The sequence below is a fragment of the Bacillus rossius genome, chromosome 5 (assembly GCF_032445375.1).
Source record: "Bacillus rossius redtenbacheri isolate Brsri chromosome 5, Brsri_v3, whole genome shotgun sequence".
Lineage (NCBI taxonomy): Eukaryota > Metazoa > Arthropoda > Insecta > Phasmatodea > Bacillidae > Bacillus > Bacillus rossius.
In genome coordinates, this window is record NC_086333.1 from 79,948,836 (window position 1) to 79,970,944 (window position 22,109).

General features: G+C 41.4%; 1 protein-coding gene across 1 annotated transcript; it reads right to left on the bottom strand.

Moving 5' to 3' along the window:
* Positions 1-1,005: 1,005 nt before the first annotated feature.
* Positions 1,006-21,516, bottom strand: LOC134532394 (uncharacterized). The gene is made up of 6 exons (XM_063368833.1): positions 21,396-21,516; positions 18,242-18,396; positions 15,650-15,794; positions 11,219-11,449; positions 4,488-4,638; positions 1,006-1,096 (listed from the first exon to the last, which is right to left on the bottom strand). Exons 1-6 carry the CDS (start codon positions 21,415-21,417, stop codon positions 1,084-1,086), a joined length of 717 nt encoding a protein of 238 aa, XP_063224903.1. The 5' UTR covers positions 21,418-21,516; the 3' UTR covers positions 1,006-1,083.
* Positions 21,517-22,109: the final 593 nt, after the last annotated feature.

Here is a 22,109-nt window from a genome sequence, read left to right on the forward strand (position 1 = left end):
AATGTTGACGATTAATTGTATAGTAAAAGTGATTTTTTAATGTGCGAAAACACTTAATGCTGCCTTGTAATAAAAAAAGGCCATATTATATATAAATGAGTAGAAGATGAAAAAATTTCTGGATTGCCACACCACAAAATACGTGGCTTACAAAATAGAGTGAATTAATTTTCACTGGGTTTTTGCCTGATAACAACTTATGCATTATCTAGCGGATGGGACCAAAACTACTTCTAGAAACTAGGTCTCAGTCTCAGCATTTGGAGTTTCTCCCCCAAGGAATTACGTTCCCTTCCGAGGAATAGCGTTCATAACCGAGCAGTTCCGAAGTTCTCCGAAGTTTGTTGACCACTCGTTAGTAGTATACGAATGTATGTCCGGGGACTGGGTTCTGGGTGTGGTGCCGTGGTGCCGACCGCCATCTTGGATTGTGACGTCACGGCGGCCATCTTGGATTATCTTGACCTTTGACCTTGGCGGTAATCTTGGATCCTCCATCTTGGATAACGTCATCGTCGCCATTTTGTTTTTTAAACACGAGTCATTTATTGCAACTCATGAAACGCTATGCCTGTGAACCCTACATGCCAGCTGTCAGTCACACTGTAGGGAATTGCCACAGCTTGATGTGACCAGTGAGATCGGTGAACTGGCCACTCAGCTTTCTGACTGAGCTAGAACTTGCTCGCTGTCGAGTTAAATCTTTAACAGTGTTATTCTCACTGTTTCAAGTTTACAGCAGTGGTTACACGCATTTTTACTTTCATATCTAATTTAACCTTATATGTGTAAGCTAATAATACGTGAACAAAACATCTATCTCAATCTGATAACTTGGTTCTATGTAAAACGAGAAAAAATTGCCTTTGCTGAATCTAGCAAACCAATAAGAATAATTTTTTCTTAACTGTTTTCTGGTAAGTTGTGCTTTCTACAAAAAAAATTCAGAGCTATTTAAAAAGTTTTTCATAAAATACAATAATGAAAAAACAATTTCATAAAGGATTGTGTTGAATATCTATTTAATACAACTAATATTTCATCTGAACTGAAATGTAAACTTCATAAGAATGGGCACTGTAGTTAAGGATGTAATCTGAAACAAACAAAAAACAACATTGTTAGAAAGACAACTTTTTATAACAAAATGTTCTGTTCACCAATATTCACATTACACGCATGTACTTTATCAAATTCAATAATGTTTCTTGGTTTGTAATTAATTAAAATGATTTGTGTTTAACGGAAATTTCTGTAATATTTGCAACCGCAAATAGGACCTTGGGGTTACAAGTATCTAATACGTTGATATTTTGTTAAATGCATCTTTTAGGCACCTTTTTTTTTGGTCATAAATTGATATACAAACACCGTTTTGTGTTCATTATCACATATTTAATCTAGATTGGCATCCCAAAGAGATAGAAAAAAAAGACTTGATCTCATTCTTTAGTTGAAATAAAAAAAGTATATTCTATTTAAAACCAAAGACTGTGTCACGAAAATCCACAAGATAAATGTTTGTTATCTTTATATATATATATATATATATATATAATTTACTGTAAAGAGTTTGTATTTCGTGGTGTTATTATTTGAGTACACACATACATCTTTACAGATAATACTTGATTGGTAACGTTAGCTTACACAATGAAGACTGCAAAACAGGCAAAGACTGTTGTTCTTAAGATCGCAGCACTCAAATCTTGCTCTAATAGCAGGTGTTGTGTCGATACGTACAGCCAACATTAACAGGAGGGTCGTTTGCTAAACTAAAACAGAAGCTTTTCACGTATTTCTGAGATTTGAAATAGTTGTTTTTGCCCTACCTAGGCCTGCAGGTTTTTTGTAATATTTTTGAAATTACGCAGGCCAAGTTTAACAGAGAGAATAAAAAAAAAATTAATACCAAACAATACTAAATAAGTTACCATTTCAAGTTTTTATAAGTTATTATGAAAAAAAAGATAGTTAAAATTAATTATTTGAAATTAAATGTCTATCGTAGTACCAGTAGCAGAAGGTGTAATCTTCTGTCCGTACAGCAAACCCCAGAATGCTCGTGAAACTGGCGTCTGAGGGCGTGGATCCACGGCCGGAGTAAGAACGGCCGATGTGAGTTAGAGGGGAAGTGTTTGTGCGCCTCTGGCGGGGAGTCTGCCAACTACCTCCCTCTCGCTCTGCTGGAACCCTCCCGGCTATCAAAGGAGAGATAACACCCCACCGAACTTCGTCGTAGCTTCCGTGGCTGAGCGCGCAGTGTGTGCCTTCGAGCTTCGACTATCTTCTTCAAAACTGTTAAAACTGTTTCATTTTCCATATAAAAATTTTCGTTCCAGAAGTTTGCCTTCAATAACCTATGATGGAAAAAAAAAATTCTACAAAGTGACGTATCTTGAACATATAAATTCCTCACACTTTGAGAAGGGCACAAAAAGAAAAATATATACAACACAATACATTATTCAAAACTTTTCTCACAGTGGAAGCAATACAAATGCCGAAGTGTATTGCGCGTTACTGCATACACGTACTCTTAGTTAGTGGCATTCAGAGCTCTATTCGCGGACTGAGAAACATGTGTTTGTTGCACAAATACTACCTGTGTCGCTTCACAGTAAAAATTATTATTTTTTATTTTTTAAATTCCACTGAAATAATTATATAAAGTGATAGATGTTTGTATAATTCGAAGAATTTTTTTTTAAATTTTCATGAAAGCAAAGTATTTCCTGGGAACATATATAAGCGTAACAACACTAAATGTAGTCCATTTGTTATATATATTCCATGTCCTTTTAATGGCTTAAAACATTTTGCTTGTATAATAAACAATCAAAAATTCAAATTATGCCCCAAATATTCGTAAGCGTGACGGCAAGAAGTAGTCAATATTGTTTCCACATTGTTATAAAATACTTAATTCCACTAACAATGTTTTGTACCAAATTAACAGTATTTTACTTTCATTATAGCAAACTATTTCTTGGCAGCTGGTTTACATAGTAAATTGTTGCAAAAGTGCAAAGACTTTGTCTGTGCTGCTGTTCGTGTCGCGGTCCGACAGCTAACAATAGCTTCTCGGTCTCTGGCCGAACACAGGAGCCTCCATGTGTCGGACCAGGCAGTCAGCAGCAGAGCGAGGGATGCGTCCTTAACACACACATATCCCTACATCCCTTAGAAAATAGAGCAACAACGGCTAGTATCCGAATTCTTTTACTGCTAGCACCATCTGTTGACAGCAAGTCGTATACTAATGTGCACTTTACTGGAGTAGCGTACAGCTGACAGTCACGTGCATTGGCGTGGGCTGCGTTTCACACACATTCGCAAGCCTCGGGAACACTCGGGTAAGTTCGTGAACACTCGGGAACTGCACAGTCGCGTCCAGCACATATCGGAACCCACCCGGCGGCTGGCGGCTCCTCTGGCCGCTCGCAGAAGAAGGCGAGCCGCTGCGAGCAGGACCGCAGCACCAGGTACCTCCACACCTCACACTCATGCACCAGCCTCGGGAACACTCGGGAACTCTCGGGAACACTCGGGAACACTCGGGAACTGCACAGTCGCGTCCAGCACATATCGGAACCCACCCGGCGGCTGGCGGCTCCTCTGGCCGCTCGCAGAAGAAGGCTAGCCGCTGCGAGCAGGACCGCAGCACCAGGTCCCCTCCACGCCTCACACTCATGCTCCAGCCTCGGGAACACTCGGGAACACTCGGGAACACTCGGGAACTGCACAATCGCGACCAGCTCATCTCGGAACCCACCCGGCGGCTGGCGGCTCCTCTGGCCGCTCGCAGAAGAAGGCGAGCCGCTGCGAGCAGGACCGCAGCACCAGGTCCCCTCCACAGCTCACTCTCATGAACCAGCCTCGGGGACACTCGGGAACACTCGGGAACTGCACAGTCGCGACCAGCACATCTCGGAACCCACCCGGCGGCTGGCGGCTCCTCTGGCCGCTCGCAGAAGAAGGCTAGCCGCAGCGAGCTGGACCGCAGCACCAGGTCCCTCCACACCTCACACTCATGCACCAGCCTCGGGAACACTCGGCAACACTCGGGAACACTCGGGAACTGCACAATCGCGACCAGCTCATCTCGGAACCCACCCGGCGGCTGGCGGCTCCTCTGGCCGCTCGCAGAAGAAGGCTAGCCGCAGCGAGCAGGACCGCAGAACCAGGTCCCCTCCACGCCTCACACTCATGCACCAGCCTCGGGAACACTCGGGAACACTCGGGAACACTCTGGAACTGCAAAGTCGTGACCAGCACATATCGGAACCCACCCGGCGGCTGGCGGCTCCTCTGGCCGCTCGCAGAAGAAGGCTAGCCGCTGCGAGCAGGACCGCAGCACCAGGTACCTCCACACCTCACACTCATGCACCAGCCTCGGGAACACTCGGGAACACTCGGGAACACTCGGGAACACTCGGGAACACTCTGGAACTGCAAAGTCGTGACCAGCACATATCGGAACCCACCCGGCGGCTGGCGGCTCCTCTGGCCGCTCGCAGAAGAAGGCTAGCCGCTGCGAGCAGGACCGCAGAACCAGGTCCCCTCCACGGCTCATGGCGAGGCAGGCGCTTCCCCCCAGCTCGTCCGCCCTCCATTCAATGGGCAGTCCTGTTCCGTCTGCGAACACCAGTCCTATCCCTACAGACATCCAACCACAAGCTGCTTCGCTCCAGGCAGAACACTGCTCATCATACTTGGCCCTCCTCGCGTGTACGCCATTGCCACGCCTCGAATGGGGTATACAACCAAATATAATTTTTAAAATCAATTTATGGAGCAAAACCATTGTTGGAACTAAGAGGACGGAGGAAAAATAAACAGAAAATGCTATCTTGTTTTTACATCGCATTTTAAATTGCATTTATTAAACTAAAACTGTGTCAATATGATGATAAATATTATTATAGAAAGTTTTGGTTAAGATGCTAATGGTAAATAAGCGTTAACAATGTTAGCTAATGCCAAGAGACGAAGAGAGTGTCAGTAGTGCAATGTATGTTGCCAGATGAAGAAAGCATTATCATCAATGCAATGCCAGTTACCGTCCAGATTATTGGGGGGAAAAAATGTGATCGGAAATCTCTGGATAAAATTAAGTTAAAAAACTTAATCGAATTTTGAAAAAAAAGCTCTTCGAGTTACAAACGAATCCCTTCATGGAGAACACACGTGCCAAGCTTCACGGTTCTAGTACCCGCTGCCTCCGCACTTCACTGCACGTTGCTGAGCGCTAGTGCTGCCCGGGTTGCTTCGGCGATAGTCGGACTTCTTCGTTTTGGCACTCGTTTATAATAATAATAATAATAATTATTATTCATTAATTTTTTTACACTTTGTTAACAATATTCATTTAATTAACCAGGAAATTTAGCACTCACGAAAGCCAGCTTGTGTGTGAGTACATCTAGTCAATTAAAATTAAATGCGGTATTTTGATAAATGTAAACATTTGTAAATGTATAATAACTGAGAAATAAATGTATAAAATATAACATAAGAAACCTTACATTGGTTTTATAAAGATGAAAGTTAGAAAGAGCAATTTATTAAAATTCAATATAATGTATAAACAAAAAAACGTATACATTATAACATTGTTACATGAATAAATGAAAATATAATTAAATAAAAATTAGTATTTAAGTAAAGTACAGGTACAGAGTTATAACAATAAATATAACTTACTCAAATACTAAAGCCATCTCTTCATCAGTTAAATTATCTAGTTTCCCTTCTCCATGCTCCTTTCCTCCCCTCCACTGTAGAGCAAGTGATCCTGATTGTGTCTTTCTTGGCCCTATTTTTATTTCTAATTTTTATCTTTCCCTGGATCCTCAGATATCGTATTTATTGTGTTTTTCCTTTTTTAGTCATTGTGTTATAAGCTAGCTTAATATTTGTTCAGGCCTTTGTATAATCGCATAATCCCGTGTAAATGTAAAACGATGAATTAACCTAGAGTAAACCTTTCAGTAATTTGAGGTCGCGCAATATACATCTGAATGAAGTATCGTTGCCTTCGCATACCCCGCCCCCCCCCGTGCACCTGTTAATTACACTTTTAGCACGTATTTATTGTGAACAATATATAGCTTTGAAATAATTTTTTATATTCTTGAACCTTTGTTTAATATTGTTTCAACAGACAAATAAATTAGATATATTCCGTGTTATTGAGTGTGTAGTCTCTGATACAGAACACTGCTTCTGCACTAATCCTAACAGAAGAGATCGCCTAGTAGCTCGTCTGGTACTTACGTCGTATCTGGCAGATTGGGGGTCTTCGTTAACCAATAGTGGGCAGCGTTGGTTTAGATACGAACTAAAGACATACATCAGACTCTTAATTTTATTAGTAGAGAAGTAAATAAGGCTGGGGGTGTTGGTCTAGACGGGCAACGGACAGCGTGCAAACAAATCCGCGCGCGGAACTAAAAAATTGCGAGAGTGAAGTGTTAGGCCCGTTGCACACACAGCGGATTTTTCCGAGCGGATGTTTTACCGTCGCCGCCGTTCCACTAGTAGCCCACTGTAGTACATTGGAGCTTGCACATTCGACGGAAAAAAAAAAGATCGGCAAGTCTAGCGTCGGCGTTAGCTGTGCAGCCGCCCGGTGCCACTGGAGCCGACGGAAGTTTTACCGTCGCTTCGAAGTAGCGGCCTACGTGATCAAATGCACGTTTGCACACACAGCGGATTGTACCGTCTTGTTTTGGGCAGTATGGTTTGAACTCTCCTGCACGCACCGTACTGTTTCTGTTTCCGCATCGTGTATCCTCTCCCCCGTGTTTTGTTATCATTAGTGACGAAATTGATAATGAAATCCTTATTTCATTAGTGGAAGCAAAGTTTGTGCTATGGGATAAAACTATAGACATATTTAAGGACCGAAACGCCACGAAAATCGCTTGGCATGCTGTGTGTGTGGAATTACGAAGTGATTTCGACCAGATGCCAGAAAATGAAAGGAACAATTTTGATAAGTCAAGTCCATATTCCTTCTATAATTCAATTCATTAATTATTTGTGCCTGTCTATCATTTTGGAATGGAATTGAAGATATTTAATTGGAAAAAAAGTGAAGTAATATTTTACCTTTTTTTTTATTGAAAATCTTACATTATTAAAACATTTCACAAATTAGACACAGTGTGACAAGAAAAATGTTCAAACAATTTTTACTTTGGACATCTGCCAGGAAACCCTTCCTACACTTGAAACAAAATATTTACAGAGAATGTTTCTCACATTGTTAGCTATCAGGCCTCCTCTTATCGTGTTCTGTCCTGGTATTTCTTCCATCCCTACAATTAATGTTGCATCCTCAACAATGTAACCATCTCTATCCCTAACATAATTGTGAAGAACAATGCAGGCTTTAACAATATCATTAGCTAATTGTGGTTGAACATTTAAAGGTCAATGGAATATTCTCATTTTGTTGCTGAGAATACCAAAAGCACACTCTATGTACCTTCTTGCTCGACAAACTCGATAGTTAAAGATTCTCTTTTCCTCTGTTAAATGTTTCCCAGCAAATGGCCTTAACAGGTGTTTGTGTAGCCCAAATGCTGCATCACCAACAAAAAATAATATGGCACTTTCGGACTTCCTGTACCTGGTAGACCCTTCTCATCAGGTAACATTTTTGAACTGCTTTCTATTGATTTACACAGCTGAGTCTGTTTGAAAATTGACGAGTCACAGTCCTTACTATAACTACCAACATACACAAAAATAAATCGGTACTTACTATCTGCAATGCCCATCAACACAATTGAATTATAGTCTTTATAGTTAAAATACATAGATCCACTTTCTATTGGACTCACGATGCGGACGTGTTTTCCATCTACTGCCCCAATGTTCGAATCTGTCTGCTACTGATTCCCACATTTGTTTTGTAGGGGATGGTATGCACTCACTTTTCATGTCCCTCCACACTGCTTGACAAACATCTCTAACTAACACTCTTGCTGTTGAGATTCCTACTCTGAAGGAATAATGAATATAGGTGAAAGTACATACACTTGCTAGATACCTGAAAAACACACAAAAATCTCACAAAAGCATAGTATATATTATTTAAGAATACATACATGTACTATAAATAAATTAGAGTGTTATTTTTTCTTTGTCACTTCCGAAAGTAAAAAAGCCTGGAATTCGTTTATGAATTCTAACCTAATAGAAACATTAGTAGTTGCTGCACATGCGCAAACAAAAGTCACTCAAATTTTGCTAGGTACCAAATTATTATGTACAACAGAGACAGTAATTTTTTTTTGCTTTTTCCCCAGGAAAGGAAGTGATGAAGCGTTGGAAACAAATGTACGTGATGCTTTTGCCAAAGCCGAGAAGAATATTAAAGAAAACAAAATCGCCGGTTCCGGAGCTACCAAGAAAAGAAAATACATATTTAATGACGAACTTCAGTTCCTGAAGAAAATATACACTAATGCAGACACAGCAGAGAGTTTTATTGAAGAACAGAACAATGATGACACCGACGGTACGTTGCAAACTGAAAGTACTGTACAAGAATGCGGAATTACAGCATCAGAATCCGCTACTCCTTGTCAACCACGAAAAAAAAAAAAAAAAGACGGATGAAGTAGATTTGAAAATTTTGAAGATTTTATAGAAAAAAGAACAACCTGACCACTAAATGTCCATTAATAGTCTACTTCACCTCACACAAACTTTCAATAGCAATGAGTGGCTTCAATTCCAAGTGGAGGTTCTTCGTCTGATTTCCAATATTAAAAATCAAAACTTTGCCACGCCTTACTATCAGGGATTCTCTACGCAACGCTTTTCTCACCAGCAGCATCATATCCGCCCACCACACTATGATCCCCAACCGCAGACATTTCCACAGCCAACTCAGCCACATTTTTTAAATGAACCCACAATATTCCCATCCTCCACAAGTGCCACCTTACGTTCCATCATTAATTCCCCCACAAGACGAACCACCTAAACCACCATGCCAGCCGAGACAAACATCTCGAACTATCACAGATCTGGCTCCCTACCCATCACAACAGCACAAACCACAAGCCTCAGCAGCTGAACATTTTGCCGAGATCGTTGGCGATGAAGATTGTGGAAGATGTTCTACACCAAGTTAACTTTCTTCAAATACAATGGACATAAATTTCTAATTGTAAATTGATGTACTTTTATATAATTTATACTTACATATTTAGTCTTTATATTATACTGTATGTTTTTTTATTACAACAGTTTATACAGTCTCTGGCACAGATTTTTTATATTATATTACCATGTATTATTTTCAACTTTCACATTAAAGAGTTATTTTCACTTCCCTTAGTGTTATAGCCAGCTTTCTACTGGTTGATTACAGTTTCTCATTTTTGTATTTCTGCGCTGAATGGTATCTTTTAACCGACCATGTAGTTCGTCAAAGGAAGTCATTGACATCCTGAAATAGTTATAGAATTTCTTGTCATCTTTCCTCAACTATTCGAACAATGTGTAGAATGCGCAAACCTCATTTCTTCGTTCATTAATTGGATGAACCCAAAACAGTCGAAATTATCTTCGTCTTCTCATTCGACGACGGAATAACAACAATGCTAGGAGCTGGTCTTGGTTCATTTCAGACTACACAACTGAACTGAAATTGGTTCCAGAACTACAACTGCTGGTACCGACGTAAATTTTTCCGTCCATTGCCGGCGGTGAAATATCCGACCATTAGCGACGGTAAAATATCCGACCATAAGCGACGGTGGGGTGTCCGCTCGGATAAATCCGCTGTGTGTGCAACGGGCCTTACGGGCTACAAGTGTGTGCTGCGCTATGCGATCTTAGCCCCTACTTCGTGTGCAGGAGGGCACATGTAATTGTGTGTGTGCTCTTTGGTGGCACACATTTTGAACGTCAGCAACTAGACGCCAAGTAAGTTACGTTAACCTGGGAGCATTAGCCGCCTGACAACCACTCTGTTTTCATCTTAATTTTGTGTTCTTTCGCCACGTCATAAAATACCTTCTTTTTTATTAAGTGAAGTACTTTCGCTCACCTATGTCTTGATTAACTTTGCATGTGGTCCGCTACTTTGTGACGGAAATGTTTGTGGAAAATTAAAATGGTCAATTTTTTAATGCCTGTATTTTTGAAACAGTCGCAACTGTTGTGGAATCCCTCCAAATTCAACTGAACTAAAAAATTTTGAGGAATCATACTACATAAGTTTCAATTGACATTTGGTTCACCGACAGAAGATAGAATGTACTAGAAGTTGGACTGTATGCCCGAAAAAAAAGATCTATTACTTAATTAGTTTTTTTATTTTACATAGCTATATTTAAGCAGCATGCAAGAATGATTGATTTATTAATTTTGTTTTTACAAAAAATTGTATTATTGTTTGTAGATTTTTATTTAGTCATTTAGTGGATGTCCACATTTTATGTAACAGTAAGTTTATACGATTTTTATATCGTAATATTTTCCCATCTTATGAAGCTATTTCATTGTATAATTGGTTTGTTTAGTAATCGAAAATACAATTATTGAATTAACAACTACTAACCATTTTTTTTTACTACTTCGTCAACATTATTTCGAGATATTTAACACCTTTAGTTATTGGACATAAATAATTTAGTTTTAAAACTCATAGCAGTTACTTCCAGTGGGGTGTCGGGATTGTGGTCACTCACTCGTGAAGCGAGTAGTTTCCACAACACTTATCTAGTTGATATAAATATAAAGGCTTCCACATTACTTTCATATCGATAAACGGATAAAGGTAAGACTAATGTTGACTTGAAGCTATTGAAAGATATTTTTTAAAGGAACATAAAGACCGAAAAAAATTAAATTGCAATGCATCTATAGAAACCATAACAATTGCTCTAGTATTATCTTCGGACCTTAAATTCCAAGAAATATATTATCATCATACTTGTATTATTGGGGCATTATTTATTTTACATGAACTAGAATATTTTTAGTAGTGACTAGAAATTATCAATCAATTATCTCAGTTAATTATGGCAAAAATCAATTATGAAATTACCTATAAGAGTGATGGCAGCCATTAAAATGTTAACAAGTACTTTAGCTAATACATGATAATGAATACTATGCTTGAAGTGACAGTAGCATTTAATTACAAGGCATCCAAATGCTTAGTGAATCTTGCATCAAGTACACTAACCAGCCATATCGAGAAAGGCATCATGCTGCTCGACGTCCTGGTCTGCAGGGTACATGTCCATGAGGTCTCTCAGCTGCGGCAAGCCTTCTTGCCCGATGATGACTGCTACTCGGCCACCTTCCCTCTCGCAGTGCTGCCTGGCGAAGCTGAGGTTCAGGGCGGGCAGCCTCACCAGCGTGAACCGTCCCAGCGACAAGGTATAGCTCACCACCGGACTGCCACTGCCCCGCTCTGCTACCACACAGCCAACTACCTTATCACCAGCACTTACAGTGACTGTAACATGAGACTTACACCCACCTAGTTGCCATGCTGAGCTATATGCACCAGTGTGAACCATCCCAGCGACCAGGTATATCTCACCACCGGACTGCCACTGCCCCGCTCTGCTACCACACAGTCAACTACCTTAACACCGGCACTTACAGTGACTGTAACATGAGACTTACACATGTCTAGTTGCCCAGCTGAGCTATGGACCAGCATGAACCATCCCAGTGACATTGTTTTGCCAACTACTGGACTGCCACTGCTCTTCTCTGCTACCACACAGCCAACTACCTTATCACCAGCACTTACAGTAACTGTAACATGAGACTTACACCCGCCTAGTTTCCCAGCTGAGAAATGGTTCAGGTGGACAACCACACCAACAAGAACCATACCAGACGTAGCCAGTCACTGTGCTGCACTCCACCTTGCCTTTTAAAATCCCATTTAATAAACACAAACAGCAGCTGATAGTTCACTTCAGACACTTCACACAGTACACAATGGATAAAATATGTTTATTAAGTTATATGTATAAATTTTTACACATGGAAATAATTGAATGTATATGAACTTTTAGCATATTTTAGTTCAGGCCTTTATGTTTATTTGCATGTGCTGAATGGAAGTTAAAATTCTGTAATAGGATATTTTTAAAATTAAGTTTGTTGTTAAACATTTTTTAAGTAAACAGAAATGGCCAAAGTATAGTGGTGTACAAGAATTTTAATTTACTCAGACAAGCAACTTTTTACATATAATTTTTAGAGTGAAGTATAATGTTGTTAATTATATCCTCAACATAATTATATAAACATAAACACATATTTCCATACTTAATCTTTTAGATAAACAGTGATCATATTTTTAATGCGCATAGGCTTTGATCTATCTCCTTAATAAAATGGTATTTTTTTGTAAAAAGAGTTTGAAATAAAGAAGTTAATTATGTCTCATTTGAACCAGGCTTAAAACAAAATATTTTTAATGTAAATATTTTTTCATGTTAATAATGCCTGATGAGGCTCAAGACCAACGAACTAGACGTTTAAGCAGCATTAACAGATCATGAACACAATATGTTGTTTCATGTAAAAACAACATAATTTTCAGTAAAATACACATTGTGGTTGGAGGGGGGTAATAGACCCAACCATGTGGCAAGCTTTATAATCCTATTTGTTGGTGAGAATGATAGTTTTCTTTTTAGAATTTCTGTTTGGAAGGGGGTGGAGGGAGCAGTAATTCGACTGGCAAGTGAACTATTGGAGTTGGCTTAGCTCATATTGTGTTTCGAGGCGACAGGTGGTAATGAAGTAGGAAGTACACCATTCAACAGCATTGTCATCTCGCTGCCTGTACGAAGATGCCTGTTACTAAAAATTCTAGGATGCTTAGCTGACTTCGGATTTTTAAAAAAAAGAGAAAAATTTCATTGAGATGTACCAATTCTTGAAACACGCTGCAATCCTGTGACTCCTGCACGTACTATTAGCTTAGGGTTTCGGCATACGTGGTTTATTGCTCTCCCGTGAACAAGCAGCTCGGAGGCAATGCATCGACCAGCAGCAGCAGCAGCAGTGACGAAGGGCTTATGCATTGTTCGAAACTCTCAGTTTCGATCAATGCAAGAGCGCCGACACCTGTTCCCAAATGCGCCCTCTCTCGCTGCAACCCTCCCCCGTGCAACCACCGGTGAAGTTGTGCGCTCTGATGGGCAGCGCAACGTCGCGGAAAAGTACAGGCTTAGCGAAGTATTGCCTCCGCTTGTGGAACACGCCTCGAGTCGTTTCCGCAAGCATTTAGGAACACTGCCACATTCCCCAACGTTTTGTTAGAATGATCCGGTTACTGAAGTGCAAAAGCTAAGGGAAATTTTCGTGACATCAACACGTGAATACATATGAATGATCCCTTCTGCAGTAACACATACGACCATGAGAATCTACAAATAGATTTAGAAAAGCATGGCTCACGTAAGGAGTTTTACGACTGATATTTTATGCATGTTTTTTTTTTATTAAAATCCGTTATTTGGTTATTGACTCTATAATAGGAGGAAGGCCGAAACAATTTTTTTTGTTAAAATTGTTGACATGAATTTCCGACAGGAATGTGAATGTCTCTAATGGGTGTCACTTCCGCTGATGATTCAATACTACTTAAAACTCGTTAACTATGAAAGCTACAGAGTTGAAGTAAATATATCTTAGAAGAGCAGCCTTTGCTCGTGGTCTTTACGTATGACTCACCCGGTAAACATTTGTAGTGATGACGTAATGAGAGTTGGTGGGGAGTGTCGAATTGAAACCAGTGAGACCTGTAACTCCAAAAGTAATAGACTGCATGATTTAAACTTTAAATTGCTCGTGAGTGACCACTGAGAGGTGCTAGTTGATTGGAATAACAATAAATATACTAACTTTGGTTTTGGAACCTTTAATCTCAAAATGGCTGCGCGAAAACGGGCTATGTCGGAGAGAGAAAAAGAAAACAAGCGCATTCGCCCAAACAGCAGCAGCTATAAATACAGAAAAGTGCCGTAGGTATCGAATGAGGCAAAAAGGAACCGAAAGAAATGAGTCAGTGGGGCAAAACGAGCCCCCGAACGTGACGCGAAATTTGCGCTCGAGCGAGCCTCAGCCATCTACCTCGCGAGAAGTGACAGGGAATGCAGACAATTGTTTGGTAATGGACGTGGATACGCTCTCTGATGTTGAAATGGAGTCAGTTGAGAAAGTGGTTGTGAACGATGAGCTGATTTGGTTGCGGTATGGGGTCACAATTTTTGGTGTCGTAATTTTTCTAGCATGGCCGCCCGACAGACACATCAAGTAAAACATTCATCGAATTCTCGTCCAAAAATAAAGCAAATTCAATTTTATTAAATTCTTTTATTTATTTCATACACAACATTCCCGTTCAGCACGATGGAAATTCATGAAACAAACCCCTGGCCTCTGTAGTCCAAAATACAGCCTATTTTTGTGGGAAATAATTTAGAGAAATTCAGGTTAACTTTATTCACTACAGGCACTTCCATGATTAATTTGTTTCGTGCAATTTTTGCACAGTTATGCATTTTAAATATCATTACCAACCTTTATTTTCCTAACTAGTAAGTATCGTTAGTGAATCATGGCAGCGAAAATCGCAATATGATTTTTTAATGTGGATGAAAAGTGATCTGATAATTACTAAAAATTATTCACAGACTAGAAAATGCTTCATTTTATTTTTCAATTTGGTATTACAACTTGTTCGTACTTTATCCTAAGGCATTATCAAATGTCACTTTTAAATATGATGGGCTTCTAATTGGCTCAAGTTCAGATGTACTTCTCATTGTTCGGTAAAACACTAGTTCCATGTGGAACAAATATAGGAATTTTATCTAACAGTTGTACAGAGGAAGGCTTAAGAAAATGATATGGCAGAGTTTACAACGGGTAGGGAATTTCATAAATGACCACTCAGTAATTTTTAACATGGGTTCCGCCCACGATTAAACTTAGTCTAACAGCGAAGACCTTTGGCTACTAGGCCAAATATCTAAGGGCCCTTTTCTTGGTCAGGTTATAGGCTAGTCAAGTTGGACAGAGTTTCCTTACCAAGACTCACGACTAGTTGTTATGTTGTCTCCACACTTTCATGCCGGAGAAGATAACGACAAATCACAGGGTGACGACCTTGTCAAGAGAATCTTGTATGAATTCTGGTGTCCACCCAGAACCATTTTTTTTGAGTTTGCTAACAGAATTCATAGACAACCTTTCAAGTTATGCAATATGTGCAGGTCACATTTACAGTTACGAGTTATTTAAATATTTTAAAGTTGTGGAGTTTGGAAAGTTGTACATTACGTAATAGGAAGGAACTTGGGTGCCTTCGATGGCCCTGCACCCACCATTGGCGGCATCTTTCATCACTACGGTCAGTTCCTAGAGAATAACTTCTTAATCAACAGTTTCTGAGCGCAAATTGTCTGATGTCGCCCCACCACGTAAACTTGACACTAATCTCGTGGGATGAATACAGGGGTGTTTACTAGGTGTCATCAAGTCCAGGTGCGACTGTGGATCGCAGCATGCTGCGGAGTAAGATTACGCTGAGGTGTCCCGGTGAAACGTCAGAGGTGCATGGCACTACGTGGTGGCCCACCTGGGACCGCGGGGAGCAAGGTGGGTGGCGGAGGGCTGTCGGGGGTGTCCACTGATGCAGGGGTGTCCACGCAGTGCTCCAGCAAGGCCCTCCACGTGCCAGAGCTGGAGCCTCCCTCTCTCTCGGGCCGGAACTCCAGGCTCATCTGCAACAATATATGCCTTTCAAAGGTTCATGCCGCAGACCCTTTTATCCCCTTGCTGTATTTGAAACACATTCATTTTTATTACTTGTGTGTATATAATGGTTCAGTTGAAAATGTTGTGACTGTGGTATATAATTATTAACCAACTAGCTGAATAACTCGACGTTGCAGGGGCTGAACACATAATGTAAGGAACATCACTACCATTGACTTGATGTAGGCTTTTGGACATACGCCATTGCTTAGCACATGTATGTATGCAGAAGAAAACTACAAAAAAAAAACACAAATGACAAAAAACACAAATTAAGCAAAAATTGCTGTTGTCAGGATTTAACGCCACACAATATTCCACAACAGGAATATGGTCAACAAACAAGGAAAAAACAAAGAAAAATGGACTAACAGAACGAAAAAAAAACCTCAAATGATGACAGCACAAAAATTCCGAACCCAAAAAAAAATTCAACACAACAGTTGAAACGAGACAAAAAACCCAGCAAAACGAAAATACGAAACAAACACAATATTTTTCCAAAAAACTATTTTAGAAAACTGTTGTGTTTGTTTCGTCTTTTCGTTTGGTCGTGTTTTTGTCTCGTTTTGACTGTTGTGCTGAATTTTTTGGGTTCAATATTTTTTGTGCTGTCATCATTTGTGGGTTTTTTTTTCGTTCTGTTAGTCCATTTTTCTTTGTTTTTTCCTTGTTTGTTGACCATATTCCTGTTGTGGAATATTGTGTGGCGTTAAATCCTGACAGCAGCAATTTTTGCTTAATTTGTGATTTTTGTCATTTGTGTTTTTTTGTAGTTTTCTTCTACAGACATACATGTGCTAAGCAATGGCGTATGTCCAAAAGCCTACATCAAGTCATGCACTCCCATTGCACAAATCTTTCAAAGATAATATCACTACCATTACAAATTCAAGACAATGCCATCTATTGACAAAGTTTTGAACTAAAACATAATTAGCTTCTTTAGTTCGCTAGCAGCCGCGAGCTACACTAAGAGGATGAATTTCGCCAAGGAGGTAGTAAAGAAGTTGCCAGACAGTGTAGCGAACATAGAGAAATCACGCAAACTTTCTGTGTATCTATGACCTACCTCCTATTATTTTTTTTATTATAAAACTGAATTTACTCCTTTTATACTCCCTTAGGGAGGGAATTTCATATTTATATGTAGTCTATGTCACTGTCGGGCCCATAAACTTTCTATATGCAATATATATATTTATACATGTCAATCCGTTGCTCCGTTGCTGCGTGAAAGAAGGACAAAGAGATAAACACTTTCGCGTTTATAATATTAGTAGGGATGCTCTGCATTTTATGTAGCCTAGTCACAATTGGAAAGTGGAGATGCCTTACACTAGCCATGGCCGCCAAACTACAGTTGAATATCTGGCCTTTGTGCAAAGCTATGAAGTCAAAATTTTCGAAGTTATCATATGTCTAAAACTAGGATCTGTAGGGTGTTTTTTTTTGTGGTTACAACAAAATTTAAAAGCTTTGTTCAAATGTAAAAGAGCGCAGGTGTTTGCTGATGACTGTAAATTGGTTCTCAGACTAGGATATGAGCCCATGTATTGCTCTTATGCAGTTGGTGTTAACTTCATGTGAGAACAGACTATTCGTGCAGTTTTCTCCCGAAAGTCCTGATGTCGACGCGACGCCACTTGGCACAGTGTACATTTTTTCGCGGATTACATACCAATTTTGCATTTAAAAAGAGTAACGTGTGAGCTACTGGTATTTACTTGACGCACGTAGCTTTTACTGAGGAAATAGTTCATGAATGTCTTAAAGAATCATTGGGATATGTTAAAACTAGGTTTTCCTTGCTGCTGCCCCATTATTAAGCACTCAACATTCCCTACACCACATTCGATAGCCTTAAGAGACCTAAATAGCTCTCAGCGCCAAGATTCTAGTATGATCGTTGTACCACATCTCCAAGATGACTATTAGTTCGCGTGGCAAGCACCACTACTACACAGTTTTGATCAAGCATGAACACGCCTTCCAAGCAAGTACCAGCCCACTGCTGCCAGGAACTTGAGTGACCTCCCGAATGGGTCGATATGTACCTGAGGTGTGCCTGAGGGAGTGGACAACCTCTGGGGGAGTCCAATAGGGAGTGAGCAATGCCGCACGGCCCCATTTGTGCGTGAAGGCCCAGAGTAGCTGAGCCGGGCTGGAGCGGCGAGGTATGACTATTGCTGATTGGCGGCCTATCGGCCGTGCTGGGATTGGCTGTCAAGGAGGAGGCAGGGCGGGGCAAGGTCGAGCGGGTGGGAGACACCATCCGCCCCTCAGAGCTCGGAGAGTTGGCCGCTCGGACAAGTGGCCGCTCGGACAAGTGGTCCTTCGAACAAAAGGAGCTCGGACAAGTGGTCATTCGGAGAAGTGGACACTCGGACAAATGGTTTACACCCTGACGCACCTCCAGGTCGGCGACGCTGGCTCGCCAGTAGCCGTGACGGTCCGCGGCGTCTTCCACCAGGATGCTGACCAGGGCGTCGTCGAGGCTCGAGGCGCGCGCCAGGGTCAGGAGCAGGCTCGCCAACACCGCGCGGGTGAAGCCGCGCCAACTCTCCGCTGTGGCACCGACAAACATACACCTCGGGTACACTTTATGTACTAGCGACCCGCCCCGGCTTCGCACGGGTGCAATGCTGATACTAAATATACTACAGAATATCTTTATATACAACGTTCACAGCTTTTTTTTGTCATTAGACAACACAAACATGTTTCTTTAGAGGTTACTCTTGAAAGAGCGACATATAATTGGCCATGTGAAAAACACTCAACGCTCAAATCTAAGCCTGCAACGTTGAAAGTTTGACCCTGCAATTTATTAATGGTCATTGCCAAATATATCTTTACCGGAAATTGTAGGCGTTTAAATTGTAATGGTTAATCCGCTGATATCAGAGGAATTCGGGGATCAACACATCTTCTCCGGTACCACACTATTCCTCGTAAAAGTAAAGGATAAAAAATGGTTATTGTGGGTTATCCCTAAGAGATAGACATATACCATCGCGGACTTTTTTGTAGACCTTTTTAAGGTGTACAATACTGTAGTACATTATTTTGATCTATCTCGTAGGGTTCAGCATTTGCAATGTAAGCGCAAAAAAATTGTGTTTATTTACGACATCACATTAGAAACCTCTAAAATTATCAGTGTTTCTCTACTATATTATGCATGTATTATACATAAAAACCTTCCTCTTGAATCACTCTATCTATTAAAAAAACTGCATCAAAATCTGTTGCATAGTTTTAAAGATCTAAGCATTCATAGGGACAGACAGCGGGAAGAAACTTTGTTTTATACTATGTAGTGATAAGAAATGCACCTATGGATACTAATGCATACTTTGCAAAGGAAGAAGTAAGAAGAACAATGATTGATGACCTGCAAAACAAATTCAATTGGAAGATAAAGAGGCATACCCGAACGACTCTTGTCTTGTAAGATACACCCGTACTCAGCTTCTCAAAGCAACTGCTAGGTCCTCGCAGACACAGCAATGCAACACTCACTCAGGATCCTGGTGCAGTAAATGTCATAGGTTTTCAGAGTCAACCAATCGAGAAGATGGCACTTGTTCCAACACTAGCATGTTGAGACGTGAAACTGCCCCTGACTAGCCGCCAAGTCGACTGGGTGGAAGCCAAGCCTTGCTCCTCTTGTGTCATACGTACTCATGGATGGAGTACTTAATCTTTTCAGAGGCAAGGCTCATAGCCCACTGACTTGCGCGTGGCCATTAGTTGTGTTGGTCTATGTGACGTGTCACTCCCTGACGTCGCTGCTGCAAACCGCGCACGAAACTCGTGCCTGACGGGTCCTGGAGAAGGGTTATGTTCGACATGGCAATGTCCGAGAGTGGTATTGTGGGTGTTGAGTACCAACCAGCAATATGAGACAGCAGTAAGAATACACGGAAAACAAATTACAGAAAAGAAAAGGGAAGAAAAAATGGGAGAAAATAGCAAGAGAGGATCTGGAGAGCGTGACAGGATCTGGCGATGGAAGACTAATTAAGCTTGGTTATGTGTCAAAATATACTTTTATTCTTGTGTATTTATTTTGTCACGATACCTGCCTTGCGCAAACAAAAAAAAAATTACTGAGGAAATAAATCTCGGTGGGACATTGAATGTCTCGTATTTCTTGCGATATCTCATGGCTAGAGACCGGAAAATTTTGCGAATTCATTTCGCGATAGGCTAAATAAAATACAAATAGTTATACCTCAGTGCTGCCTCTGCTATTGGGTTACAACTCACCTGAATGACTCTGGGCCAATGAGAAACACCCGACCAAAGCTTTATGAAATCACAGGCTGCTACGTTGGGATGTCTCACAAGACAGCAGCCAATGAGTGGGTGGCATTTGACCGAGTGTATGTAGAACTATGGAGTTCATTCCTACAGGTCATTGAACCCGCGAATTTTTCCGGTCCCTACTCATGGCGTGTAATATTTGCCGGTGTAGGGATTCCTCACACGAAATACCGTAGTTTTTGTTTGTTTTCCATCGACGACGGATGAGTTGCAGCATTATAACTGCAACTTCTTCAGTATCCATGTCACTACTGACCTGTGCTATCACGTGGCTGCGCGTAGTCGCTTGAAAAGTCGCTACTCATGCACAGTTGGTTGCTCTATTAGTCGCGCCTCAATATGTTAGTACTAGAGCAATTTTCTGTATAATAGCGGTGAAGCCATCCAATCAAAGCACAGGAACTGTACTTTTACAAAAAAGAATCCCTGGGGAACCAGTTGCCAAGAAATAGCTTGCAATACTACAAGAAAGATATTGCAACTTTGTACAACACATGACTATGGTTATTTTTGCACCTATGATATAAGGTTTACGAGAAAATACTGAGTATGTCGTATGAAAAACGAGCATTAATTTTTTAAAAATAATTTTATGTTGTCATTTAAGCATACTATTTGGAAACCATAGAAAAGATAATTGAATATTCGTAATTTGACCTTATATACTCATTAATGTGAGCATTTAACCTGGAAAGCTATTCAGGGAATGGTTTAAAAATGACTTGAACTGTTGCAAGGTAGTGGGACAACACAAAGCAACAATGCCCGGGTAGGAACCCGAGCCCAGTATTAGTAGTAGTAGACCGGAAAAATTCGCGGGTTCAATGACCTCCAGGATGGACTCCACTATACACTCTACACACTCGGGCAAATGCCAACTGTTCATTGGCTGTTGACTTGTGAGTCGTCTCGACTGGGTGGCCTCTGATTCGACACTTCTATGAGTGAGGGTCTCTAATTGGCCCTCATCACTCCAGATTAACAGTGAACCAATGTCGGAAGCAGCACTAAGGTTTAATTATTTGAATTGTAGCGCTTCACGGAATGAATCCGCGAATTTTTCAAGTCTCTAAGGCCGGCTTGCACAGTCGTGACTTGAGACGAAGTGGAGTATTCTTCCGTTTGATTAACCTGCCAAGTGTTTCTTGACTCACCTGACCCTGCAAGCGGCCCTGAGTGTGACCGCGGACACTTGTTCTGCAGCGACGCAGAGCCGACTAGACGTGCTCACTCACCCGGTGGGCTGGGGCCTGGCATGGCGGCTGCGAGACGGGCGCTGATTGGCGCAATTAGCGGGGCGCGCCGCGGCTGTCTGCACACTGGCCGTCCTCGAGCAGCTGTGGCTCCGGATCTCCGTCGCCGCGGTCTGCCACGGCGTCGCTTCCACGTGACCTCGGTGCGGAAGGCCGCCGGCATGTGGGTGACGAGAGTGCTGCACCGCCGAGGTCTGCCTCCTGCTCTGGGTGCTTGTGACCGAGTTTATCCCCCCCCCCTCCTCCACTTCCTTCGGCGCGGACAGGCTGGCAGCTAGGGCGCGAATAACGACACGCAGCTGTTATTGCGATCGGCCGCTCGGCCGGGCCACTCAGAACACGCCTGCTCCCGCGCTGGAAGGCCCGTGATTGGCGGGCTGACAGCGGCGTGCATTAGAACATGACGGATCAAACAAAATTAATAGTTGAAACAAAATGAATCCGCGAAACTGTTGTCCGGTCCCTAGTGACGGGTGGTCTGCTATCGACGAACACTCGAGCCACTAGAGCATACTGACAGCTGACAAACGTCCATGTGTGCTGGCTGTCTTCTCATGCGCTTCTGGGGAGGTTGTTGTTCTGTGTCCGCCCCGCCGCCCGAGGAAACGAGACAACCTCGTGCCTCAACTAATGTAAGCAGCTCGCAAACGAGCTTTAGTATGTTTGTGTTTTAAGTCGACCACTGAACCCTTTCAG

Coding starts and splice junctions, on each gene's coding strand:
- LOC134532394 (XM_063368833.1), bottom strand. CDS start 21,417: ATGCCAGGCCCCAGCCCACCGG. Junction 18,397..21,395: donor GCCAGGCCCCAGCCCACCGG/GTGAGTGAGCAC, acceptor TCGGTGCCACAG/CGGAGAGTTGGCGCGGCTTC. Junction 15,795..18,241: donor CCAGCGTCGCCGACCTGGAG/GTGCGTCAGGGT, acceptor ATATTGTTGCAG/ATGAGCCTGGAGTTCCGGCC.